The 27,011-nt window shown below is 35.5% G+C and overlaps 1 protein-coding gene across 15 annotated transcripts in view; it reads right to left on the bottom strand.

Moving 5' to 3' along the window:
- Positions 1-26,194, bottom strand: part of TRIQK (triple QxxK/R motif containing) — a 102,640-nt gene extending 76,446 nt beyond the window's left edge. For 3 of the 15 annotated variants that reach the window (XR_006384203.1, XM_044245315.1, XM_044245322.1), the window contains exons 1-5: positions 26,101-26,194; positions 19,165-19,221; positions 15,795-15,954; positions 6,396-6,465; positions 3,611-3,734 (exon numbers count right to left, since the gene is read on the bottom strand). Coding sequence is in view for 7 of the 15 variants with exons in the window: in XM_044245315.1 (XP_044101250.1) it covers positions 3,611-3,628 (18 nt within the window). In the remaining 8 variants the exon portion in view is untranslated. Of the gene's footprint in view, positions 1-3,594; positions 3,735-6,395; positions 6,466-8,625; positions 8,649-15,794; positions 15,955-19,164; positions 19,222-26,098 lie in introns of those variants that run through there. The other 12 variants (XM_044245323.1, XM_044245324.1, XM_044245325.1 and 9 more) reach the window with 10 other exon arrangements.
- Between the last annotated feature and the right edge of the window lie 817 nt (positions 26,195-27,011).

The following is a 27,011-nucleotide window of genomic DNA, read 5'->3' as shown; positions in this document are numbered from 1 at the left end:
AAAATCTACCCTTAAAAATTAAAAGATAGGGATGCCTGCGTGGCTTAGGTGATTAGGCAGCTGCCTTTGGCTCAGGTCATGATCCCAGCATCCTGGGATTGAGTCCCACATCTAGATCCTTGCTCAGCAGGGAGCCTGCTTCTCCCTCTGCCTGTCACTCTGTCTGCCTGTGCTCACACTCTCTCTCTCTGACAAATAAATAAAATCTTAAAAAAAAAAATTAAAAGATATACACATAAAACAAAAGCAACAAGTCTAGATAGGGGTTTTTTTTGTTTGGTTTTTTTTTTGTTTTTCTTTAAAGATTTTACTTATTTATTTGACAGACAGAGATCACAAGTAGGCAGAGAGGCAGGCAGAGAGAAAGGGGGAAGCAGGTGGAGAGCTGGATTCGGGTCTCGATCCCAGGACCTGAGATCATGAGATCTGAGATCATGACCTGAACTAAAGGCAGAAGCTTAATTAACCCACTGAGCCACCCAGATGCCCCTAGATAGTTTTAAAGGTAAATTCTATTAACCATTCAAGAGACAGATAAACCATATAAACAAGCTGTTTTATAGAATGATAAGATAAAATGATAAGCTGTTTTGAAAAATACAAATAGGTACAACACTGCTCAACTCATTTCATGAGGCTAACAAATCCTTACAATGACACCAAGGCAAGGACATTATGAGAACAAGAAATCATAGGTCAAACTGACTTATAAAAAGAGAGATAAAAATCCCAAGTATAATATTGGAAAATAAATACAATTTGTGTATATAATCATATAACAATGTTTACCACAATAGAGCTGGGCTAATAGCAAAAATGGAAAGATAGTTTAACACTAGAAAATACATTAGTAATATTCTCCATGTTAACTGAGCTCAGCTGAAAAAAATTGGAAGTCCTCAACAGATACATGAAAAAAGTTCTACTCAATATCCATTGATTCATAAAGAGTGAGACAAAGAAGAAAAGAAGGGAAGGAGGAGAGAAAAGAGACAAAGCAGAAGGAGGGAAATAGCAATAGAAAAGAACCTTCTTACGTTGTTGATGGTAGCAAACAGAAAAAGAAAAGATTATCCTTAATTGTGAAAAATCATGAACAAGACAATCACTATAATCAGAAAACCACGTAATATAGAGAGACAAGGGGAGACAGGACATAGGAATTGAAAGAAAAAAAAGTTATGAGTATGATTCACAAATAATATATCACAAATAATATAACACAACAAATTAGTAGAATCAGTATAAGATTTTTTCATGAGCTCAGCAAAGTTACAATTTATAAAGACTATATACAAAAATCATAAATTACTGTAGCAATAAAAATTTTTAAACATCTATAAATACCATGAATACATAAAAATATATGCAACTTCTTACAGAACTTTTTTAAGAGAATAGATTATTACAATAAAATAAGAGCAGTTAATGGGCATTTTGGGGAGAGCTACAGAATATCCAATAAAATCCAAAATATGTATGTGTCAGAAACATTAGTTTCACTGTTAGTTATATGAACTAGTGAAACATCCTCTTTGTAAACAAAACACTCAAAAGCTATTTAATGATAGCAAAAATTTTAAAAACTTGGGAAAAAAATCCAAAGTTCTGTATGTACATCATAATTCATTCATCAGTGAAATATAATGAGGTTAAAATGTGTAGGCAATGAAGGGCACTTGGATGGTTGGATGGTTCAGTGTGTTGAGCCCCCCCTTCTTGGTTTTGGCTCAGGTTGTGGGATCTATCCCACTTGGGGCTCTGCATTCACTACAGTGTCTGCTTGGGATTCTTTCTCCCTACCTCTCCTTCCCTCTCTGCTCCCCCCACTTCCCATTCACTCTCTCTTTCTCTCTAAAATAAATAAATAAATAAAATCTTTTTAAAAAATCTGTGGACAGAGATAAATTTACATAAGGTTTTAAAACATTCAAGGGGCGCCCGGGTGGCTCAGTCAGTTAAGGATCTGCTTCGGCTCAGGTCATGATCTCAGCGTCCTTGGATCAAACCCCAAGTAGGGCTCCCTGCTCAGTGGGTAGTCTGCTTCTCCCTCTCCCACTGCCCCACCTCCCTGCTCATACTCTTGTGCTCTCTCTCTCTCAAATAGATTAAAAAAAAAAAAAAATTCAAATTAATAGCTGATACTACTTAAGGAAAATATACAATATATATAATATATATTTTCATGCTTCTTAATAATAAACATCAAAATAAAAAATTCTTTGGTTATCTGGTGGAAACAAGAAAGACATACAACTGAGATTGCTTGCACAGAGGTATTTAATTGGATCGATCTGTACATAGCATACAGTTGGGTCTAGCTTTTTTACCCAGTCTGAAAATATTTGGCTTAAACAGAGTGTTAAGGGGGGACCTGGGTGGCACAGTTGGTTAAGCAACTGAGTGGTTTGGCTCAGCTCATTATATCAGGGTCATGAACTTGAGTCCCGCATCAAGCTCCCCACTTGGCACAGAGTTTGTTCGAGTTTCTCTCTCCCTCTGCCCTTTTCCCCTCTCAAATAAATAAATAAATAAATCATTTTATTTATTCATAAATAAATAAATATATATATAAATGGAGTGTGAGAATCATTTTATTTAATGGAATTGTGTTTGTGTTTATATCTACTATCATGAAATTTATGTTCTATTTGTTCTATTCTTTTCCTTGTTCTTTACTTTCTGCTTTGTAATTAATTGAACATATTTTAGTATTCTATTCTATCTTCCCTTTTAATTTGTAGTTATTCCTTCTTGTTTCGTATTTTTAGTGGTCACTCTAGAATTTATAATGTCCATATATTTCTTGTCACAGTCTATCTTCAAATAATCTGCTACTACTACAGTAAACTTCCATTTCCCTTCCCCAATCTTTTGGGACATTATTATGTCACATGTTACATCTACATGTATAATAAATAAGCCATAGCCAATATATTTGCTTTAAAGAAACAAATATATTTTTCAAAGTTTTAAAAATGATAAAAATGTTTTTCATATTTATCAACTTATTTCCTATTTCCAGTTCTTTTTATTCATTCATAGATTGATGCTTAATTTTCCTTTTTTCTGAAGAACTTCCTTTAACATTTCTTGCAGTGTAAGTTTTTGGTAACAAATTCTCTCAGCTGTTTTTTAGATACATAAGTATTTGTTTTGTCTTTCATGTTTAAAGAATATTTTTGCTGGGTATAGAATTTTTTTTTTCGGTACTTGAAAGATGTCACTCCTTTGTCTTCTAGTTGGCATAGTATTGAAGAACATTCTTTAAATTAATTTTTTTTCTTTACTTCATATAAATCCCCTGCTGTGACTATTTTAGATTTCTTTTATCCCTGTTTTCAACAATTTAATTTTGATGTGCCTAGGTGTCTGTTTATGTTTTATCCTAATAGGGGTTCTTTGGACAGTTCAACTAGCGTTATCAGAGAACCTGGGTTCCACCCTACCCTGATCTTGCTAACAATGACAACAAAATAAATGACAATAAGAAAATATTTTTGTAATATTTGTAATATAATTCTAATCTGAATTCTGCTGTAACTGTGAAATATAGACAACTAGCTTTTGTCTGCACTAGTAAAGAATACTGACCTGGTTGAATACTCACATTTGAAAAGCAACACATCCATATGATCAATGCTCTTCAGTACAACTCTAAGACTCAATTAACAAAGGTATCCAAAGGAATGATAGCTATTGTTTCTTATATTAATTTTGATTGAGTTATTACCCTGTCAGTAAAAAAAAAAAAAAAATGCAAATTTTGAAGAGACTCTAAGAACCAAGGAGAATACATTACCTAAAGATTAAATTTTACAAACATTCAGTGAGTTCAAACTGTGGCTTAGGTTCTATCAAAGGCACCTTTACATGATAAAGAATTTTTAAAGATGTTATCCAGATGCAATTGCTATAAATCATCCTTAGACCCAACTTACATACTTCTCCATATTCACTGCCTACTATAGCCTCAGTCCTTGCTCAATGGTCAACACCAGCCATTACCTTCAACTCATCTTCTAACACCACCTTCTGTTTTGAGTTCCTCTAAGTGTAAGGGTAAATTACAGTAAGGGTAAATTCCACTACTACCTCCACTGTCACAGACATACATAATCCTACTCCCACAGGAAGCCTGGCTCCACCCACCACTGCCAAGAGTCTAATGAAGCCACAGAGTACACATTGTGAGATTTGACTTCCCCAACAACGATCTGAAAAGTACAAGGACAATAACATACCACGAGATGAGCTTTGACCAATGGGAAACAAAAGATAGGAAGATTCAAGTAGATAAATTTCTTTCTTTCTCAGTTCAGATACATTGACCTTTGAACAACATGGGTTAGGGATGCCAACCCACAGTCAAAAATCCATGTATAACTTTTAATTCCCCCAAAACTTAACTACTAAAAGTTAACAGTTGAATGGAAGCCTTGCCAATAAAATAAACAGTATAAACAGTCAGTTAACACAATTTTCTATGTTATATGTGTTATACACTGTATTCTTACCATAAAGCTACAAAAAATACTATATTTATTGAAAAAAATCCACATATTTTAAAAACACAGTTCAAATCCATGCTGTTCAAGAGTCAGCTGTAATTGGTTTTGTACAGCATGTCTGGAGATTTCCCACTTGACTAAACAAAAGTCTATGTTTTCTGATGCAGCTGTGGCCAGCCCAGTAACCACCTTGTATTTGTCTTTCTTTATATGGTTTTTGGTTTGTTTGTTTGTTTTTTATATCCCCCTAGTATTGTACCCAAGCTTAACCTGTACATCGAAATCTGATGACCTTAAAATTCATTATTATATTCCTGTCACATCAATTCCTAAATATATTACAGTTTTTTGCGATTAACTGGGATACTGTGTGATTTCTTAAAAACAGTTGTGAATGCCAAACAGAGACCCAGAGTAACTTTGCCTAGAAATTCACAAGCTGCTTTTCAAAAATAGGAATCTCAGTGTGTGGATTCCCTATGTCTATCCTGTTTTAAAGGCAGATAAGAAAAAACTATGATATGGGCACCTGGGTGGCTCAGTGGGTTAAAGCCTCTGCCTTCGGCTCAGGTCATGATCCTGGGGTCCTGCGATTGAGTCCGGTGGTGTCAGGCTCTTTGCTCAACAGGGGGCCTGTCTCTCCGCCTACTTGTGATCTCTGTCTGTCAAATAAATAAATAAAATCTTAAAAAAAAAAAAAACTATGATAATAGTTGCAGAGATGTAGGAAGCAGTATGTCAAATGTAAATACAAAAATGCTAAGTGGGTATAGCAAGAAAGACCTCATATTAGCTACAAAAATAATGAGGTGATCTTGAGAACAGAGTAAATCAAAGTTTGAGTATGGGCAGAATCTGTGAATATGATGAAATATAACTTCTATGATTATGTTAAATTAAATACCAAAAGAAGTTTCACAGATTTAATTAATGTCTATATCAGCTGACTTTAAAATAGGGATATTTTCAAACTGGGACTCATCTAATAATAAGAGCACTTTAAATCTTGGTTTAGAGGTCAGACAAGTTAGAGAGATTCAAACTAAAAAGGATTTGATGCCTGAGAAATTCTCCACTGCTGGATAGGGCCATGTGGCAAGACATATGAGTGGCTTAAAGGAGCTAAGAGGAAAGGAGGATTTCAATCCTACAACCACAAAAAACTAGATTCAGCCAACAACATATCTGATTTTTTTTTGAAAGATTTTATTTATTTATTTGACAGAGAGAGATCACAGTAGGCAGAGAGGCAGGCAGAGAGAGAGGAAGGGAAGCAGGCCCCTTGCTGAGCAGAGAGCCCGATGCAGGACTCGATCCCAGGACCCTGAGATCATGACCTGAGCCGAAGGCAGCGGCTTAACCCACTGAGCCACCCAGGTGCCCAACATATCTGATTTTAAACGAAGATTCTTCCACAGAGCCTTGAACACCCTGGTGTGATTTCAGGTTTGTAAGACCCTGAGCAGAGAACCCAGCCAGACCACACTGGACTTCTGACCTGCAAAACTGGGAGCTAATAAATGGTTGTTGCTTTAAGTCACCAAGTTCATGGTAATTGGCTATGTAGCAATAGAAAATTAATAATATATACCTGGAAATGGGTCATCTGATATCTAATTATTAATCAGTTAAACATAGCTATGCAGGCTATTACTAGCAATAATTTTTAAAGACAAAAGAATGTTAAATCCTTTCTTAAACTATATTCTTATTAGTAAGTTAAAATGTCACTATTTTAACATATGTCTTAGAGGCTTCTATTTTAGAATCAATTTTTATTCTCCTATAAAATGGCATTAGTAGTCCGCAAGTTTTCTCTCTTTCCCACTGGCTAATTTTCAACAGTGTTGATAAAATCCTCCTTCAGATAAGTTAACATTTTACCTCTGAATCAGGTCCTCTAGAAGATATTTCCAAAAGAGAATGATTATTGTCAGTAATTTGCTATTTGCCCCTGTGAACAAATAGAATAATGATCACTGATGTTCATAATAAAAGGCCACAAGCACAGGAAATACATAAATGTTTTCTGATTAAAAATTCAATTATTTTAATATAGTTTATAAATATATTTTATTTCATTTTCTTTTATACTCCATTACATCTACATTTAAATTACTAAACACCATGTCATATAATAAGTGTCAGCCATGTCATATAATAAAAAATTTCATTTTATTTCTGCCCCAGATCTTTGTATCTGAACTTATATGTCTTTAGATAAGTAAGGTATTGATTGAAAAAATATCTTTTCATCGTTATTATTTTTAAATAATTTGAAAAACATACTTTGGATGTCTTGGCTAAAGAAGTAGAAAATGAATATAGATGACCCCAGTCACATAGTCCTTAAATGCTCACTCATATAGGTATCCATTGGGAACATGCAGCAATCACAAGAAAACAGGGAACAGTAATGTGCATGATTTTTACTTGCACAGCTTCATACCTTCTATAGAATCACTTGCTTTGTTACATGGTGAGAAGACAGAGCAACAGAATGCTAGCACCTTCCATTAAGTGCTTCATGTTGATTTGGTTCTTAATTTTGAGCATTGCATTTAAATTTTTACTAAACCTACCTTAGGCAAACACTCAAGCAAGGAAAGAATGACATTTGTGCAATGAACATGAAAAGCATTCCTTATAAAAAGATAGAGAGAAGCGATAACCAACAAAGAATTCCCATATCCTCCACTTTACACTTTTAACTCTGAATATCAGTACAAAGACTAAGGGAATAATAAAAGATGTGTAATAAACTGAACGGATAAAATCAATTAAAGGTATTCATGTTCTGTGTAATTAAAGAGAGAGAGAGTGAACATTTTGTGAATTAAAGATTGAAGTTTAAAGGGTTTACTCAGAAAAACAGATAATCTCTGGAAATAAACTATACTAATAATGGTTTATGTCAAAGATTTAGCAATATGCTAGTCTTCATGATGTTAAAATAGTTTAATTGTAAGTGCTGAAAGACAGGAAATAAAAATTTTTTTTAAAGATTTACTTTATTACTTTATTTATTTAAGAGAGCGAGAACCACCAAGGGGTGGGAGGTGGAGGAGAAGAGGGAGATGGACAAGCAGACTCCATGCTGAGCACAAAGCCTGGTACAGGGCTCTATCCTGCCATCCTGAGATCATGAGCTGAGCCCAAATCAAGAGTCCAATACTTAACCAACTGAGCCACCCAGGTGCTCCAAGCAATAAAAACTTTTAAATAAAAGTATTGGTTTCAATTATTAAGAAGAAAAAATATACAAGTCTGACAATCATAATTTGCATAAAATTTCATATTCAAGAAGATAAATAGTGGGGTTTGCTTTAATTTGACAAGAAGGATGTATAAATTATCTCTACATAAATCAGTAATCACATTTATTCACAGTAAATCAATATATTTACTATAAAAACACCCTTCTTTATGAAAAAACGTGTATGTGTGGGTGCATATACAGAACAAATACGTACAAAGACTTTCTGTGTGTACAAGCATAGATATTCATTCTAGTGTTATCATGCACCCAAATAGCTCCATGTATTAAGTTTAAGTATAAAATAAAATTAATTTTCAATTAAATTATTTTTAAAAACCTTACTAAACTACATCCACAGAAATGTCCAGCAGTTTCTTTTAAAAACAGAAGCAAAGAACAGAAAATTAAAAAGAAAAATATATGTCTGATATTAAATAGCATAACTATTAAAACAAAACAAAACAAAAAACCCTTAACTTCCCAGTGAAAAAGATGCTCTGGGCAGAAAGAAAATGACTAAAATGCCAAAATACAAAGTTAGAAAATGGTTTGTTTAATAAAATAGGCTAACTCTTAATAAAAATCTACTATACTTCCTAGAATACTTTGATGATATGAAAACGATGAGTAAATTATTTTTCAAGTGTGATGTATCTAGGAAAAAGATCAGTGAAACAAAAAGAGTAATATCATCACAGCATACAAACAGAAAATTCACATATAGAAGGAAAAAATCACAGTTTACATTGCATTCATGTTTAAAATCAAACATCACTTTTTCACATTCTGAAGATACCCCCCCCAAATATGGAAAGAAAAACAAGCCAGGGCTTTAATATAATATTTTTTTCCAACCTGGAACAGCTGCAAAAAACAAATCTTGCTGGAGATAAGCTTGGTTATAAATATCAACATTCCCTTTAAATAAGGGAGTCCAGTTTTCATACCATCTGCCTCTTTCTAAAAGGGAAAAAAATATGAAAATCATAAACTAGGACATCCTCTTTCAAATAAGGCATTTAAAAATGAATGTAGTAAAAAGGCTATGAACTCTTCTGAGCTCCCGCCTTTAAACTTGCCCTGTTTAGCTCAGATCAGAAAACGGGATTTCATGAAAGTAAGCAACTCTTAATCAATGAATACAGTATCTAAAGCAATTAATAAAGAAACAAATGTTCTCACACTTTTTCACATTTATTGGCCATAATCATAATTTCTGATAGGATCATATTTCTCCTTAATGCATCATACTCCTTACTGTTCATTTTTTAACTACACTTGTCACTTTTGTTACCTCTACTTCTTTCCAAAACCTTTTTACAGCCTGTGCCAAAGACTTTTGTTATCTCTTCTATACAAAAATCTAGTTACTAACTAGATTTGGACTTTTCTTTTAATACAGATTCTATCCTCTGCAAAAATCTTTCCAATGTCTTTCTCAACACAGTGGTCTTATACGCGAGTTTGGATTTTATCTTAAAACCGTCTTTCTTCTTTTGCCCTTAATTATTTTTCATTCTTTGTTAATGACCTTGTGAGTGAACATTTTAATTTTTCACTGTACCACATCATTACTACTTCAATAATGAAGTCCATAAACCGTATCCATTATTTAACTCCTTAAAGCATTCATAAGAGAGAATTAATGAAAGATGGCCTACCAAATCAAGCAGTGCAGAGTGGTCTACTGGTGATGAATACATAAAGGAAGATCCTGTATAGCAATACTAAGATCACTTAAGAGAAAGTACAAGAAACCCAAGACAGAAATAGCGTCCTCTATTTTAACAATATATGTAAACATTTAGTCAGTTTCTGGAATTACAGTGGTAGGATTCTGAAAAGCTACTATAACAAAGGCACCTAGGAAGCCCTGACATAATTCATTCCCATATTTATTCTCTCCCTTCCTCTTTTTCTCATACACATATAAAGACACACTGATATAGCTGACCAAAAAGAGCAAAATTGAATCTTCAATCATAAGCATTTCCTGTTATTTTAAGGTACTAAGACTACACTTAACTGTGTCCTTCATAGGAAAAATATGTCCAAAGACTTTTTAATTCACTTTCATTCCATTTTAGCCATAGACCACCCAGATCTTTAATTACACAAAACAAAGTTCTTTTACAAATGACAAATGACAATTAATTGCTTTCTTGGAATGCTGCATCTTCAGTGGGAGAAGGGAGGAGAGGAAGAGATGTCTTCAAAATAATGGTCAATAATATTTAATCTCAAATTAATTATTTAAAATAAATGACCATTTTAAATCAATATTTCATCCTTTTCATGATTTGATGTAGGCACTACAAATGATGTGAACAATTAGATTATCAGTGTTGCAAAAGAAAAGTTGTTTTACTTTAGATCTACCAACTATTTAAAAATATTAAAAAGGCTTTTTAATATTAAATGTAGTCTATTGTTTATTTTCTGAATTCCATCCACTAAAACATAGTACCACAAGAGTAGGGATCTTTGTTTTTATATATTAAGAATCCAAAACAATTAGAAAACGGTGGCACACATGTTTTTGAGCAAACATTTTTCAGAAGACAGTTACATTAAGTTAAATCATCCATATTTTATGGTTCATTATCATAAACAATTAAAAATGCTTTGAGTTTTAAAATATTACTATAAATTCTCTCTTATAGGACTACGAGACTGATAAAAGGTGGGTTAACTCTTCTCTATTTTAATCCACTTCCTTTCTGGTTCTATCACTTTTTAATTGTTTACCAAGCTAAACTCATTTGCCATTTTTTAAATGGGCACAGTAAGAATACCTCTCCCATACTGCTATTGTGAGCACTAAATTAAATAGCTAAATATAAGTACTTAACATGGTGCTTCTCATATAGTAAGTGTTCATTAAGTATTATTAGTATCATTACATCATGCTGGTTTAATCAGTTACTCATTGCTGAGGGGCCACACAGTACAAATGGCTTTTATAAACAAACAAACAAAAACAATCTGAACTCGATGACCTCATATTCATTTAAAAAGCAAATGAACTCCTTTATAGTTAAGGTTCTTAGAGTATAAGAATGGTCTCAGGGTGGCTCAGTTGGCTGGGCAGCTGCCTTCGGCTCAGGTCATAATTCCAGCGTCCTGGGATGGAGTCCCACATCGGGCTCCTTGCTCGGCGGGGAGCCTGCTTCTCCCTCTGACTCTGCCTGCCACTCTGTCTGCCTGTGCTGACTCTCGCTCGCGCTCTCTCTCTCTGACAAATAAATAAATAAATAAAATCTTTAAAAAAAAAAAAAAAAAAAAAGAATGGTCTCAGAATATACTATTAACTTAATTACATATAAATTGTATACTTTTCTGTATTAACTTAATTACATAAATTGTATATTTTTCTGCTACTATTTGGTCTCCTAACTATCTTCTACTATCAGCTAAGTGGCTTCAACAAAAGTATCTTTGGATTTACTTTTAAGATACCAAATTACATATGTGCTTTTTTTTTTTTTTTTTTAAGATTTTATTTATTTATTTGACAGAGAGATATCACAAGTAGGCAGAGAGGCAGGCAGAGAGAAGGGAGGAAGCAGGCTCCCCACTTGAGCAGAGAGCCTGATGCGGGGATCGATCCCAGGACCCCGGGATCGTTACCTGAGCCGAAGGCAGAGGCTTTAACCCACTGAGCCACCCAGATGCCCCTTAATGTTAGCAAGTATTGGAAATTCTGGATTAAGATAGTATCACTTTCTTGCTTACAGTATAAGTACTCAAAAATACTTTGGAAAATGGCAGGCTTCTAAACAAACAAACAAATAGGCTTAAACACTAGTCCCCAGTTTTAAAACTAATAACTGTTATCTCTAATCTTTGTAAAGAGTTCCTAATTATCCTCCAATCTAAGAAAAAAATCTTCTCAGGTCAACATTCCCATCAATTCTTTGTTATTCTCTCCTCAGGTGCTGTACTAAGTTGTACAAGTTTACATATATAAAAGTTATATATCTAAAAAAAATTTTATATATCTATATCCATATGTAACTGTATTCCCACCACATGCATTGAGCAGGTCAGTATGGTTCTCTAGGGAAATAGTATGATATTAAATAAAACTGATTCTTTCATCAAGGTCTCAAAACTTCAATTTGCAATAATAAATGTAGCATCCTAAATATTCTCTCTCTTTTTTTTTTTTTTTTGGAAGATATATTTACCTATTCATTTCCCACACACACACACACAGAGAGAGAGAGAGAGAGAGAGAGCGCTCACAAGCAGGAGTAGAGGCACAGGGAGAAGGAGAAGCAGGCTTCCAGCCAAGCAGGGAGCCCACTCTGGGGCCCGATCCCAAGACCCCAAGATCATGACCCAAGCCAAAGTCAGATGCTCAACTGACTGGGAGTCACCCAGGTGTCCCAGCATCCCAAATATGTTAACCATGGTCCTAATATAAATGGGAAACAAAAAACATCATTTTAGAATATCCTTTAAATCATAGAACATTCCAAGCAATGTCTTCTAAAACCTTTAAGAAAAATATCACAAGTATTCCAATCATTTCTCGGTCTTCTTTAAAAAATTAAACTTCACTGTCACATTTACTACTTTATTTGAAAGCATATCATAAAAGAATGATTTTATAAAAGCACTGGATAACTACCTCATTAGTTTTAGAAATTTGTATTCCTTCTATTATGAAATAACTGGGTCCTTGTTATCACATTAACCAAAATTTGGGGGCTGGCACTAGATTCTATCTCTTGAGTCCCTCTAATGGAAGCTGCATATACAAAAGCCTTTTCAAGTGTATATTTTTAAATTATTACTGAATTCTAAACAATTTAAAGAAAAAGCAACCGAGCTTCCCAAAGCAATTTCTATAGTAAAGTGTATAATCTGATTTTTTTTCAAAGATTTTATTCATTTGTCAGAGAGAGAGAGGGAGAGAGAACGAGCACAGGCAGACAGAATGGCAGGCAGAGGCAGAGGGAGAAGCAGGCTCCCTGCCGAGCAAGGAGCCCGATGTGGGACTTGATCCCAGGACGCTGGGATCATGACCTGAGCCGAAGGCAGCCGCTTAACCAACTGAGCCACCCAGGCGTCCCTATAATCTGATTTTTAACAAGTGCATAACACTTCCCAGCAACATCTCTGCCCCAAGTTGGCTGTATGTTCCATTTGACTCAGTAGCCATTACAATTTGTAGGGCTCTCCTGAAGTCTTCCTCCCACCTTCATTCTATTAGAGGCACATGAGCTGGTTTCCCAAGTCACAAAGAATATATAGATCACTAGATAAGAATTGCTCACTTGCTAGCTTATTCTAACTTACTCTCTCACACACATTAAACACACATAAATCCACACATACGCTAAGGCACAAACACTGTTCATGCCATTACCTCTACTATAATCTCAGTGGATGAAGTGTCCTGTCTTCCACCAAGGCTCCCCCTCTGCCCTGGAGTCCACCCCCATGTATATACTTTTCCTGCCCTTCTACCTTTTGTTCAGCTCCTTTACCATTTTCTCTGTCATTGCATTCATCTGCAGCCTGACCAGCATTATTGTGTTAGTATCATAATTGGTCTTACTGTCTCTGATCTTGCTCCCCTCAAACCATCCCCCATACTGCTTCCAGAATAATCTTTCATCAAATAAGTTTAATCAAGAAAATTCCCCTGAAGTATATTATATCCTTCAGTGTTTCCTCATGTCCTTCAGGATGGAGTTGTAATTCCATAATTTGGTGTAATCAAACCCCCATTCTCCCCCCAGTCTCTATAACCTATCTTTATCCCAAACCAACACTGTGCTCTAACTACTTTGAATTACATACAGTTCCCTGAAATTACCACACTTCATAACAGCTTACTGCCTTTGCCCATGCTCTTCCTTTCTCTGAAATAACTTTCTCTTTACCTGGATATATTATACTCTTTTAAAACAGTAGAAAAGTATAACAGCAGTCATTAATTCTACTCACATATCTTCCAGTTTTCCTCTCTCTCTAGGTAGAGACGATATTGCACTTCACAGTCCCCCTTTTGAAATTTGTTTTAACCAATAAAACCCTAAATGCTAGTGCATAATTAGCCACTCTCTTCCCATTGCTGCATCTGGATCATGGAAGTATATGAGCTTTCCTACTAACAGATTTTAGACATGTAGTCTCTGTGAGAAATAAACATTTGTTGTGTTAGGACACTGTGAATTGGGCTTATTTGTTCCTACAGCATAACCTAGGCTATCCCAGCTGATTAAAAAAAAAAAAAAAAAAAGGTTACCTTTCTCAGGAAGGCTTCCATGACCCTAACACAATCTGACTCAAATGCTGTTTCTCCAAATGATGATAGCTTTGTATTCATACCTCATTACAACACAACACGGTAGTAAGATGGCTGCTATAACCATCCATTTCCCTTCAAACAGTCCTTAGAAGGGCAGGAACTGTGTATTTCATCTCTGTATTGCAGAGACAGCTTTTAGGCAAACAGGCTTGAGCAATGGAATATAGAAAAAGGCCCATCAGGAGCCCACCTCAAAATATCCATAGGCCCTAACTGACCAATAGGCTGCTTACAATTAGGCACAGATAACCAAAAAGGAGAATTCCATAGGTGGTTATACCACCTCACCTTCCCCCTTTAAATAAACAGCCTCCACCCACCACCTCATTGCAGACGGCCTCTCCTCTGCCATTCTGCCCACCGCTCTCCCTTGCGGTATAATCAATAAACTTCTGTCTCCTTTGTTCTGCCTCAGGTAAACTCTTTCAACCCCTGCACTACAGCTTCTACCTGATCATCGCCCCCCATCCAATGAAGAGACGTTCCCTTTGGACAACACATGTAGGGTCACCAATTAGCACAGTGCCTCACTCATGGTGAGTGAAACACTGACCACATTTGCTAAGTTAACTGGTAATTCATTCATTCACTTATCAAGAACCAAGAACTACTCTAGTTGCTAGAGATAGAGTAATACCAAAGCAAAAAAAAAAACACAAAAAAACAAAAAACAAAAACCATCTGCCCTCATAACTGATTTTCCTGTGAAGGATAATGACAATAAGCAAGACAAGTAAGTATAAAATATATAGTTTATTATATAGCGATAAATGCTAAGTAGAAAATATAGAGCAGGGATATGTGGATGGTGACCAGGTGATCTTGTAATAAAGACCTAAAGGAAAGTAAACAATGTGCTATACAGATATCTAGGGAAGAGCATTCAGTAGAGAGAATGGTATAAATATCCTGAGGGAGAACATGCCTGGCATGTTCAAAGAACAACAAAGGAGCCAGTATGGTTGGGCAAGTGAGTGATTAGAGATGATAGAGCAGTTACAAGGAACCATCTCTTGCAGAGGCCAGTTTAAGAGCTTTTAGCTTTTATCTTGAATGAAACAGAGAGCCATTGAAAAGTTCTGCATGGAGGAAGAGGTGGAAGAGGATAGCAGAGGATAAGGTCATAGATATAATGGGGGCCCATATTCTTTGATTGTATAACATATTTCTTCTCCCACAAAACAGGTGAAACACAGATATACCAATTAATCAAGAAACGTTAAAAATGACATTGAATGACATTTTATGATGATCTCAATCTGCTTATTACTTACTACACCAGAGACATTGATTATAATCCATATATAACTACCAAAATATAGTAATGTACCAAAGTATCATAGTGTATCAAACATAAGAGAGATCAAGTACAAAAAGAGAGAGAGAGAGAGATCAAGTGCTTAAAGTAGAAACAAATCCTAGTAGACAATAAAACAAAATGATTTAAAAAATCAGATATAGATTTATAGCTCTAGGGATCTTGCTCTCTTTATTTGGATTTGCCCAAATACAAAACAAATAAAAATAAAATCATTCTCCCACTGTAATACTGCCTTCTATAAAAACTACATTCCAAACTCAAGTTCATTGCCAGAAGCAAACAAACCAAACCAAACCAAAACAAAACAAAAAACAAGTGAAAGAAAACAAACCACAAGTCAAAACACCTTTTGCCAAATGTTAAATCAAATAAACACACCTTGTGTTGTGTCCTTGATGCTGCCAAGTCTGAACTCTGGAGAGCTGCCAAGGGGTAAGATGTTTCCAAAGGCAAGATCTTTACTGAGGAAGCTGTGCTTGCATTCCTGGCAAATTCAATTCCAGATACCAATAACAATGCTCTTGGTTGCTTTTTCTTACTGGAATTCAAAGTAGAGTATATGGAAACCTTATAAATGGATGACCTCCAGTGCCCTAATACCTACAAAATAAAATCACTGCGGTAGCATTTTCTAAGAGGTGTTTCTTGGTTTGCTAAGTTTGTTACACATTCACTTGAATTAAGTTTCTCTGGTCAAATATACTCAGAAAATGTTGCATATCATGCTCTTTTTTCACAAAGCATACCTTCAAAAACAAAGCTCTGAGAAATCCTGTAATAGAGAAGCCTATTTAAATTTACTTGACCCAATGTGTCTAAAATTTATTTAATTAAAGACCCCCTTTCCACTGTAATAAATAGTAACATTATTTCTTCAGATCACACTTTAAGAATGGTTCTTTGTATAGTAATTATCTAAAAAGTAGTTAGAGATGTATTCACTATATTTTAGAATTGAATAGGAATATAAAGAGACCAATTTGAATTTGTTCTCTGTTAGTAATTTGTACAGGGTCAACCTATAAAACTAATTTTATTTATTTAACCATAATTGCTTAAATATGTTACTTTCTAAACTAAATGCCCATTAAAAAGCAAGAAAGGAAACAATCAAATAATAGATGATTTATTCATTTTTGTTTGACAAATATTTACTGAATACCTATTATGTGCCAGGCTCTGAACTTATCTCTAGTTTTATATTGCAATTGCTCTTATATAGATACTCTTATCTATATAAGTCAATGGTTCCAAACCATTTTCTCATAATAGTAACACCAACTCAAAATTTAACCCCAAGCATTTGAGAACACAAGTTTCACTAATTCTAATAATATCATTAAAAATAGCTTGCCACCTTTAGGCTGTTTTCAAATAGTGATAATAATCCAGCTCAAGCGTGATAATACAAAAGCATAGTCTTTTAAAAATGGTGCAAAAGAATAAAACTGAAGTCTGACATGGGAAACAAAGGCAAAAAGAAAAACTAAATTTCCTTACTACCTACAGCCCACGGCCAAGTCCTTGAAATAGAGAGAGTGACATTCCTCTAAGGACTCAACTGTCTCGATGTTAATACTTTGCTAAGGGCTAAAGGCAATCTTAATCTGACCCTCAGGATCCTGTAAGTCTACTTTAACACATAAAAATCTCTTTGGAAATATCTTTTCTCTCTATCACTGCCTCCCCCTCCAAGATGCATGTTGGCAATCATCCCCCAAGCTTATGACCTACTGACAGACAATAATAAATGACCTCTTCCCAACAACAGCTAGTCCCCTCAACGTCCTGGAAATCCAAAAAGGGATAACATTATCCTGAACCCCTCCCAACTTGAAAGTTTGTATATAATCAGCCACTCTTCATGACCCCAGTGCAGCTATTTCTGAAAACACAGTTCCTTATTCTTGTGCTTTAATGAAACCACCTTTTTGGACCAAAAACATCTCAAGAATTCTTTCTTGGCAGTTGGCTCTGAACCTTAACATCTTTCCTACATCAAAGTCCTGTTTCACCATACACAAAATTTAACTTAAATGAATCACAGACCTAGAGGTAAATATTGAAATTATAAAAGGCTTAGAAGAAAATGGAGGAGTAAAACTTCATGACCTTGGGTTAGGCAATAGTTTCTTAGATATAGCACCAAACATACAAGCAACGAAAGAAAATATAGGTACATTGGACCTCATCAGAATTAAGAAAAACCTTTGTGCTCCAAAGTACATGACCAAGGAAGTGAAAAGACAACACAGAGAACAGGAGAAAATATTTGCAAATCACATATCTGATATGGGTTTTATACCCAGAATGAAGAACTCTTACAATTCAACAGTAAAAATGCAAATAATCCAAATTTTAGAAGGCAAAGGACTTAGAGATTTCTTCAAAGAATGAAACAAATTGCCAATAAGCACATGAAAAGACAGTAGATTTCATTCGTCACTAGGGAAATTCAAATTAAAACCACAATGAGATACCACTTCACTAGACAGACAATAAGACGTGTTAGTGAGGATGTAGAGAAACTAGAATCTTCATACCCTGCTGGTGGAAAAATAAAATGGTGCACAGCCATCTTCAAAATAGTTTGGCAGTTCCCCCCAAAACCATAAAGTAACCATATGACCCAGCATTTCCACTCCTAGGTATTTACCCAAAAGAAATGAAAACACATGTCCACATAAAAACTTGCACATGAATGTTTATAGCAGCATATTCTTCTAGCCAAAGAACAGATAAATAAAATGTGATATAACCATTCAACAGAGTATTATTCCACCAAAAAAGGAATGAAATATTGACACATGTGACACCATGGGTGAACCTTGAAAACATTATTCTAAATGAAAGAAGCCAGTCACAAAAGTCCAGTTAATACATCATTCCTATTGTTCTCTTTATATGAAATGTCCAGAATGAGAAAATCTATAGAGACAGAAAACAGGTTAACAGTTAGGTAAGGCTGGGAGTGAGAGCAGAAGAGATGGGGCATGACTGATAATGGATACAGGGTTTCTTTCTTGAGGTTATGAAAATATTCTAAAATTACATAGTGGTGATGGTTGTCCTGCTTTGTGAATATGCTACAAAACTTCTGAATTGTACATTTTAAAATAATAAATTTAATGGTTGGGAACTACATCTTAATAAGGTTATTAAAATAAAAGATTCATAATAATATATATCTGTAGTCCTTATCTAAAATGTTTGGGCCAGTTGTGTCTTAAAGGTTTTTAGATTACAGAGAGGTAATATGTCTCATTTACTGTAATTACAAAATAATCCTAGAGGAATATAGGGACAGCATATTAATACTCCATAGCAAAATCTTATCACTATTGACAATGACTAGAAAAGTAAACACTACATAAATAGTTCCATGTCATTTTAAATACAATTTTGTCTCAACTGAGTTTATGTAATACTTGGGGAAAAATTTATTTTGCAAACCTTTATTTTTTTAAATAAGTTTTGGGTTTTGAAAATGTGAATAATGGGTGTTAATGATGATGATTAATATTAGCAACAATAATCATATCAGCAGTTTCCATTTACTGTGCATTACTCGTCACATGTATTATCAGAAAGAAATTCTCATAACATTCCTGTGGGACAAGTACAATTAACTCCAACTGGGAAAGCTGAGTTTCCTAACAAATTAAGTGACTTTTCTAAGCACACACAGTTAACAAAGAAAAGGGCACAGATTTGAATGTAAATCTATCTAATCATAGAGCATACTCACTTTCCTCTATAATGAAGAGTATGTTCAGATCATCCCTCTGAGATATAGACTTCAAATCTATAAAATGGAGTAAAGAACTCATATATTATCAGAGATTATTGTAAGACTTAAATGAGATCATTTTTATGAAAATAATGTGGCAAATATAAAAGTCTATATAAATGTGAGAAAATATTACCTGGGATACTATTTTTATTATATATCTAAATCAAGAGCAATATCTCTTGATATCAATATCTAAATCAAAGTGAGATACAGTTTTAGTACAACTCTTTACAGGCATTCAAAATACATTAATTTTATTTGAAGAAACACTAAGCATTAAACATTGTTTTTTAAATATCTAAGAAAAGAAAATCCAAATGTGTTAAAGTGGTCCATAACTAAACATCTATCTCAAGTTTTTATAAAGTTTTTATAAGCCATATATAAAACTGGTGCAGTGTGCAAACATATATATTGTGTTTGGTCTTAAAGTAGTTCTGTGTACCCAGGAGAGACCAGACAGATTATTTTTTTTACATTACAGGTAACTTTTTAATCTTTTGAAATCTTAAAATTATTTCAGTTTAACAGTCTGCTCACAAAATTTATGTACCATTTAAGCTCCTACGATAATTAGAGGATTATCTATATATCCTCCCTCAAGGAAAATGTTGTTATAAATAGGACATGCGAGGGTATATCCCAATGCAACTTCTGTTCCATGATGGTATATTCATAGCATTAAAAAAATTTAGGGAGTGCTATATTTGAAAATTTAAGAACCATTATTCTAAAATACCAATCCAATCACATGGGCTTTACAGTATAAAAATCTAAAATGGATCCTCACTACCTATAAGATGAAAATTGCTTTGTATGGCATAGAAAGCAGCCATCTCTGCCTGGGCCAGCAGGTCTTTATTGCTTCCACTCCAGCCACTTTTCTGTGTTCCAGCCACTGAATTTCTTTCATTTCCCGTCTATGTGATCCTATTGACAGCTTAGTAGCTTTACAAATCTTGTTCTCTTTGCCTTGATGTTACGTTAGCCCCAGCCTTACCTACCTTAAATTCACAGGCATACTTCAAAACCTTTCAAAGCCACTCCCCCTATATAATTCACCTATGTCTGCCAAACAGATCTTTGCTGATTAACTGATTGACACATAACTTAATACAGTACATGCTTATCTCTATAAGTAACAGATTTTTGGTATACATAAAGTATTACTATTTCTTACAATACTGCAATAATTAACTGAATGTCTTTGGAAATGAAATTCTAAAATCTTTACATGAGTATGTTTCATTTATGGCACAGAGATGAAAAAAAGAAATTTTGTATGATTAAATATAAAGAATAATAGACTTATCTTTAACCCCAGTCCATATAAGACCAAGAAAAGCAGGGGTGGGGGTGGGGGTGGAGTAGAACACTGCAAAGGCAATTACTGAGTAAATTTGGGTACCTTGAAATAAAAAGGAAATTCCAATCTTATACATAAAGTTTATAGTTTAGGGCAAGAGTTGCAAACTTTTCCTATAATACACCAGATCATAAATTTTTAGGCTTTGAAGGCTGGGGAAAATCAAATTATAACTGTGTCGCAGCAATTTGTAGTGATCTGAGCAATGCAAAGCAAGACACCCACACATTTGCTTATTTGCGGCAACTACTCAACATTGCTGTTTAAGCACCACATACAATATGTAAACATATGTGTAGGTGTGTCCCAATAAAACTTTATTTGTAAACAAAATATAAAATCCATGTTTACACCACAAAATATTGTTTGTTTTTTCCAACCATTTAAAAGCAAAAACTATTCTTAGTTCACGGGTCATAAAAAACAGTAGTGAGCCAGATTTGGGTAGCCCATGGATCATAGTCAGCTGATGAATGGTTTAAGTATATATTTTTTCCGAGTAAACAGATCTCCTCCCAGAGCCTCCAGAAAGGAATGCAGCCCTAGTGATACCTTGATTTCAGCCCATTGAGAACTATGTCAAACTTCTGAACTACACAGATCTATAAGATAATGAATTTGTGGTTTTTAAAGTCACTAAGTTTGTGGCAGTTTGTTAAAGCAAGAATATAAATTAATACAGTTCTCATTTTTAGTTTCTTCCTCATCTTTTCGTTTTACTTTTTTATCTTTCTACTGTCGCTTAATCATTGTCTGTCCTTTTTATATGGAGTTCTCCTATCCATAGAGGCCATGAATTCTTGTATTAGATGTCAAAGAATTTCCTCAAATGTTCTTCTGTAGCTTAAAATTCTTGATTTTCACAGGTATTTCACTGAATCTTATTAACTTTTCCTTGGATTTGTGGGTTTTTTTAATTCTACTCTATTCATTTCAAATGCTAAACCTATCCAGAATACTTTGGCTTTGAATGAGACTATACAGATCATTTCTACTAGTTGAGTCTTTTCCAAATGTATGTATGTATGTATGGGGGGTGGGGTGGAGATGTTGAGGAGAGGAGGGGAGGCAGAAAATGGACACCTAGAAAATGACAAAATGGAATCAGAAACTGGTTCTTTTTTAAATTATACCTTTCCATCCTTAAAAAAATCTGATAAGCCCCTGCTCAGAGAGATTCAGTGCTATACTGAACCACTGTGAATAATGAGAATGTATTATAATGTTCAAGAACATTCTTCATAAAAATGGAAGAGCCTCATAAATCTTCTACTGTATATATTCAGTTATAAGGAACTTGATGCCTGAAACATTATAAACCACCCCCCACTCCACCCAAAATAATGTATCTACTGCTGGAGCTAAGCCAAAACCTTTCAGTCCAGTGTACCTTCTATCTAGGGTAGATATAAACTATAATCCACAAGTAGGACTTTGTCACAGGTACCCATATAATTTATTATTCTACATCCTAGAATATTCTAATATTTTTAATATCTATGATAAAATGTTTTTTGGGTTTAACCATCTTCCTTTTTTCTTTGCCAAAATTTTAAGTTGATCAGTCTAATTAATCCGTTAATTTTGCAACTATATCACTACATAATACTTTTTAAAAAAAATTTTTTTTTTCTTTATTTGAAAGAGAGTGAGAGAGAACACAAGAAGGGAGAAGGTCAGACAGAGAAGCATACTGCCCATGGAGGTGGAAGCCGACACAGGACTTGATCCCATGACTCTGGGATCATGACCTGAGCCGAAGGCAGTCGCTTAACCAACTGAGCCACCCAGGAACCCACTACATAATACTTCTATAGAAGAACTAAGCATCTTTTTAATCCTGTTGTCATTCTCCATGTTCAGTGGCTTGAAAACCATGAAACTGATAAGATCTCTCACTTATGCAACTGTCTCAACAAAACAGAAAAACAAAACTGATTCAACAAAACAGAATTTGTTAAACCTCTGAGTACAGCATATTTATCTTTCTATTGTTTAACATTCCCAAATTAAGAAGCTAAGAAATCATTTTTTCTTTTTCATGAAACTGTATACCTATTTCACTCTGTTGTTGCAAAGATACTTAACAGGTATGGATGTAAGAGGTGTGAAAAGAATTAGCTCTAGGAATCTATGATCCTTATTTGATCAGTTAGATATGCCTTGAGGATATCAAATATTATAAAATATGCATCATTATTTTCCATTAATATTGTTTTGGACATTCTGGGAGAATACCAAAAAATGACAATTTCTAAGCAATATTTTTATTAAAACCTTCACACTTAGAGCTAAATCTATTGATATCAAAAATATGAATACAGAGGAACAAAGACTAGGGAGAAATCTGGCCTAGCCTTATGTTTCCATGTGGAGGAACTTCACTGGAACAGTGGTTCTCGAAGGAGGTATTTCTGGCATTGGAGGAGGGGAAGAAAATTCTTCATTGAACTGTACCTCTATATTACACAGGGTCCCAAAAGCCAGGAGCTTTTAAACACATAGTAATAATTTAAAAACACCTCTGCATATTTCAAATGACCCAAAGGGATCACCCAGGGTAGAAAATCAGAACACTAGGTTAACAGTCCTGGCCTCAGATCCCACTCCCTACTTGAGACTTCCCAACAGGAGAGTTATCTGATTGATGGCTGAAATCCATTAGTCCGTATTACTCCAATGGATAGATAGTAAATACTGCAAATCTGTAAATACTAGAGTTTTCCTTCTTTTACTTTACTCTCCTCCCTGGACCATGCCTATCAGTAATTCTGGGTAAGTACATCTTTTCTGGAAACTGAAATTTTCTCTCACTGAAGTCTAGGTTCTGAGAAAAGAAGCAGAGGTAGAAAGGGACAGGAAGTACTAGTATTTATTTCTAGTCTCCTATTGAAATTTTATGCCCAATCAGCTACTTAGTAATGAAGCTGATATTGTAAACTCCACCTGTTTACAAACTCAAGAGAGAAAAAAAGCTCTTATTTATTGAGGCCCTAAAAACTTTAATTTCATTAGAATGCCTTCTGTAATCCATTTGTCTTTATACCAGCTTCTCCACCAGAAATGGAGTTAAGAAAGGATAATCAAATACTGAACAATTCAAATGAAATTATAAATGCTAATAAAGAAAACAAGTGCTCCTATATACTCTTATGTATTACAAAAGCAATATATATTTTCTTTTTTCAGTGTTTTCCCTGATGATAATATCTACTACAGATGTCCACTTTATTGATAAACCTCAATAAGAAAATTCAGCAAACAAAATAACCTCATTTATAGCCTTTTATTTAAATAAAGAAATCAAGAAAATAGCCAAAGTGGAACCAACCACAATATTTTTTAGCCACAAGAAATTAAAATAGTACAAAAGATGACTCACTTAAGTTGTAGAAAAGAGTCTAAGAGTCAGGTTATGGTATTCAAGTGGCATATGCCAAACATAATCAGTTTTTCTTTGTCCAAAATGGACTTTGATAGAAAAGAAAGTTAAGGTATTTAATATTAATCTCAAAAATACCATTTCACATTTTCTCAAAATATTTGACAATAATTTCTCTTTCCACTGGCTTAAGTATAAGAATATCCTTTAAGAGAATGATCAAAAGGTATTTGAAAAAAATTACAGCTTACATGGTTTTGAAATGACAGCAACAATCTATTGGTAGTTCCTGTTTATTAAATAGTTAAAAAAAAAAAGGATTGATTTAAGATTCTGAATTAAACTATGGTAAATGCATTGTGGAAGAAAGGAAAAAGATCCAATTCTTTTCCCAACTATATACTCACTCTCTCTTCGAGATGAGGCAAGGGGGAGAGTAATTTCCTTATCCCTCAAGAAGTTGATCCAAAATAGGATATTAATCCGGGACCACTTAGGCTTCCAACTGTGTCTTTCTCTAAGGGGAGAGTCAACAGCTTTCCTTGGCTTCTCAAAGTGGTATATGGCACCAAAGAGGTCATTCATTTTTGGATTAGAAGGTAATCTTTCCCAATCCTTTCAGGCTATGTGTATACTTTGAAAAACAAGTGATGTCAAGTAAGGGGGGGACAGGGATGTCACACAAAACATTTAAGGTGCTATGTAACCAAAACTATCACAGAATCATTAACATAAAGGAGGGTACTACAGACCCAGAGTAGTTACAATGATAAAAGAAGTCACAAAGGAAGTCTGAAAATACTTTAAGCTGAATAATCATACTTCTGTGTTTACAAATTCAGATTATACAGACAAAAATATAAAATGTAATCAGTAACATTTTATATCTGTGTAGATCATTAATAATACTTTCATAATCAATTATTCCTTCTTACTCTTTAGGAACAAAGTGCACAGAAGCCCCACTTTATAGGTGAGAAAAGTTATGAAAGTTATTGCCCAAGGACAGTATTTCCTAACCCTGCCTGTTTTCTGACTTATAGGTCAAGGTTCTCCCCGGTGTTATCAAGCAGTTCAAGCTTCCTTCTTGGGGATTTATACAGTAAACCTAGCAGAAGGAAGTAAAAGCAGATTTTTAGCTCCTTTTGTGTATTCTCTCTGGAATGTTTGTTCTGCTGAATCACTTGGGGCCAGCTGGTACAAGCAAAGAGATCTGAAGTGGTTACCATCTTACAGTTAATCACTGAAGGTGGGTCAGTGAAGCCAAGGGGCTTTACAGGCTTAATATGACCCACTCTCCACAGAAGAGATGGAGATCATGTATTGGGGCCTGTCCAAAAATGAATAGCCTCAACTTCCTGAGCTGCTTTTTGTGCTCAAACGGGGACCAGTGAGAAAAAGAATTCTAGGTGGAAGAGACCAGATCTCCTAACCACCTTTCCCTAGCCATCCACATGGACACCAACACTTCGTGGGTCCAGGGATTCACCAAGAACCAAGCAAAGATCCTCTCCCCATCCCACTCCAGCGCCCCCCTCCTCCGTGCAAATAAAGCCACCTCACGCTGCCTGTTTTGGTCTACAGATGCTTATTAAGAAGGAAAGGCGGGGGAAAGTACGCAGAAGGATAATACTGGGGAGGGACGCCAGACAACTACAGACAGGGAGAGCTGGACAGTAAAAAAAACGAACGCGAATTAACTGACAGCACAAGGGAGCCAATCCCTAGCCAAGTGAGAGGTCGGTCTCGGGAGGTGGGCGGGACTAAAATTTCCAAGGCCCAGTTCCCTAGCCGGACACGCTGGCAGGGCGGGAACCGCGCGTTCCTTAGCAACAGAGGCGGCCACGCCCACCCCGCACCCCAACACCAAACCCGCCATCCCCTCCCCCACCGCGAGCGTCCTGTTCGCCAGAAGGGGTCCTTAAGTTATTACCGTACCTACTAGGTTTCCCGAGCTTCGGGTTCCCCCTCCTCCAGAGCCTCCCTCCACACGGCCCGCCCAAGAGCCGCTCTCATGGGCGGAACGACCATCTCCTAAACGCTTTGGGGGCTCGCTAAGGCCGTGCGCCCGCTTTCAGTCCCTGACCCCGAGCTTCCCTGGCAGGGCCTCCCCAGCCCCCTCGCCCTCGCCGGACACACACACCTCAGCTCAGCCAAGGCAAGGGCCGACAAACTTCGTGTCTAGCTGGAAATGTTGCTGTCCACGGTCCTGTCACTCAGAGGCAGGGGCGGGACGAGCCGGCCGCACACCCTTAATCCCAACGGGCGGTACGAAAAGAGGCGGGGCTCGGAGGAAAGGGACGCGACCAGTCCCCAGCCCGCGCTCCGATTGGTCAGTCTCTCTCCCGCCTGTCCCGGCGCGGGTCCCGGACGCCGAGGAGCCCGCCCTGCGGCCTCTTCTTCCTCCAGCGTAAAGTCCCAAACTCCAATACTTGACTTACGAGGTGACCCCAGAAATCAGAAATAAGGACTATAACTCGTTTGAGAAATCTAAAACACGAGAGTACGTTCTTTTTGATTGTTGAAGGCTTCTCACCTAATACACACATTCCCCATCCCCACTCTCCGGGGAGCATACTGGGAGAAAGCATGAACTATCTCTAAAAACAACGTTGTTTGCAGATTGAAGTTGTTCACAGATTAATTAATCTAGGGAAAGTGATTCCTGAATCATGAGCAACAATAAAACTTTGGAGGTATGCCCAGGTATTCAGTTTTCACGTCTACGAAATGGGAATGAAATACTAAGATAATATTTTTGGAAAGCATTTAACAGTTGAATGATTTATACCTTATAATCCCCTACTCCTCTCAACAGCCAACAGAGCTGTTATTATCCAAGGCCTATGAACAATGAAACTGAGGCTCAGATAGGTTACATTTATTCAGTCATTCAACAAATGAAAAAGTGCCTGTAGTCATTATTTTTTACTGTGGCGAATTGAATTTAAAATTCTTTCTTAAAATTATGCGATTTCCAATTTAAGTTTTCAATTTTTCCCTTGCTCTAGTGTAAGTCATTTTCCTGTAGGCCAGCCCATCATAGTTTAAAAA

The sequence above is a fragment of the Neovison vison genome, chromosome 4, assembly GCF_020171115.1.
Source record: "Neovison vison isolate M4711 chromosome 4, ASM_NN_V1, whole genome shotgun sequence".
Lineage (NCBI taxonomy): Eukaryota > Metazoa > Chordata > Mammalia > Carnivora > Mustelidae > Neogale > Neogale vison.
Note: the sequence above shows the minus strand (reverse complement) of the source record. Positions and strands in the feature narration are given on the sequence as shown.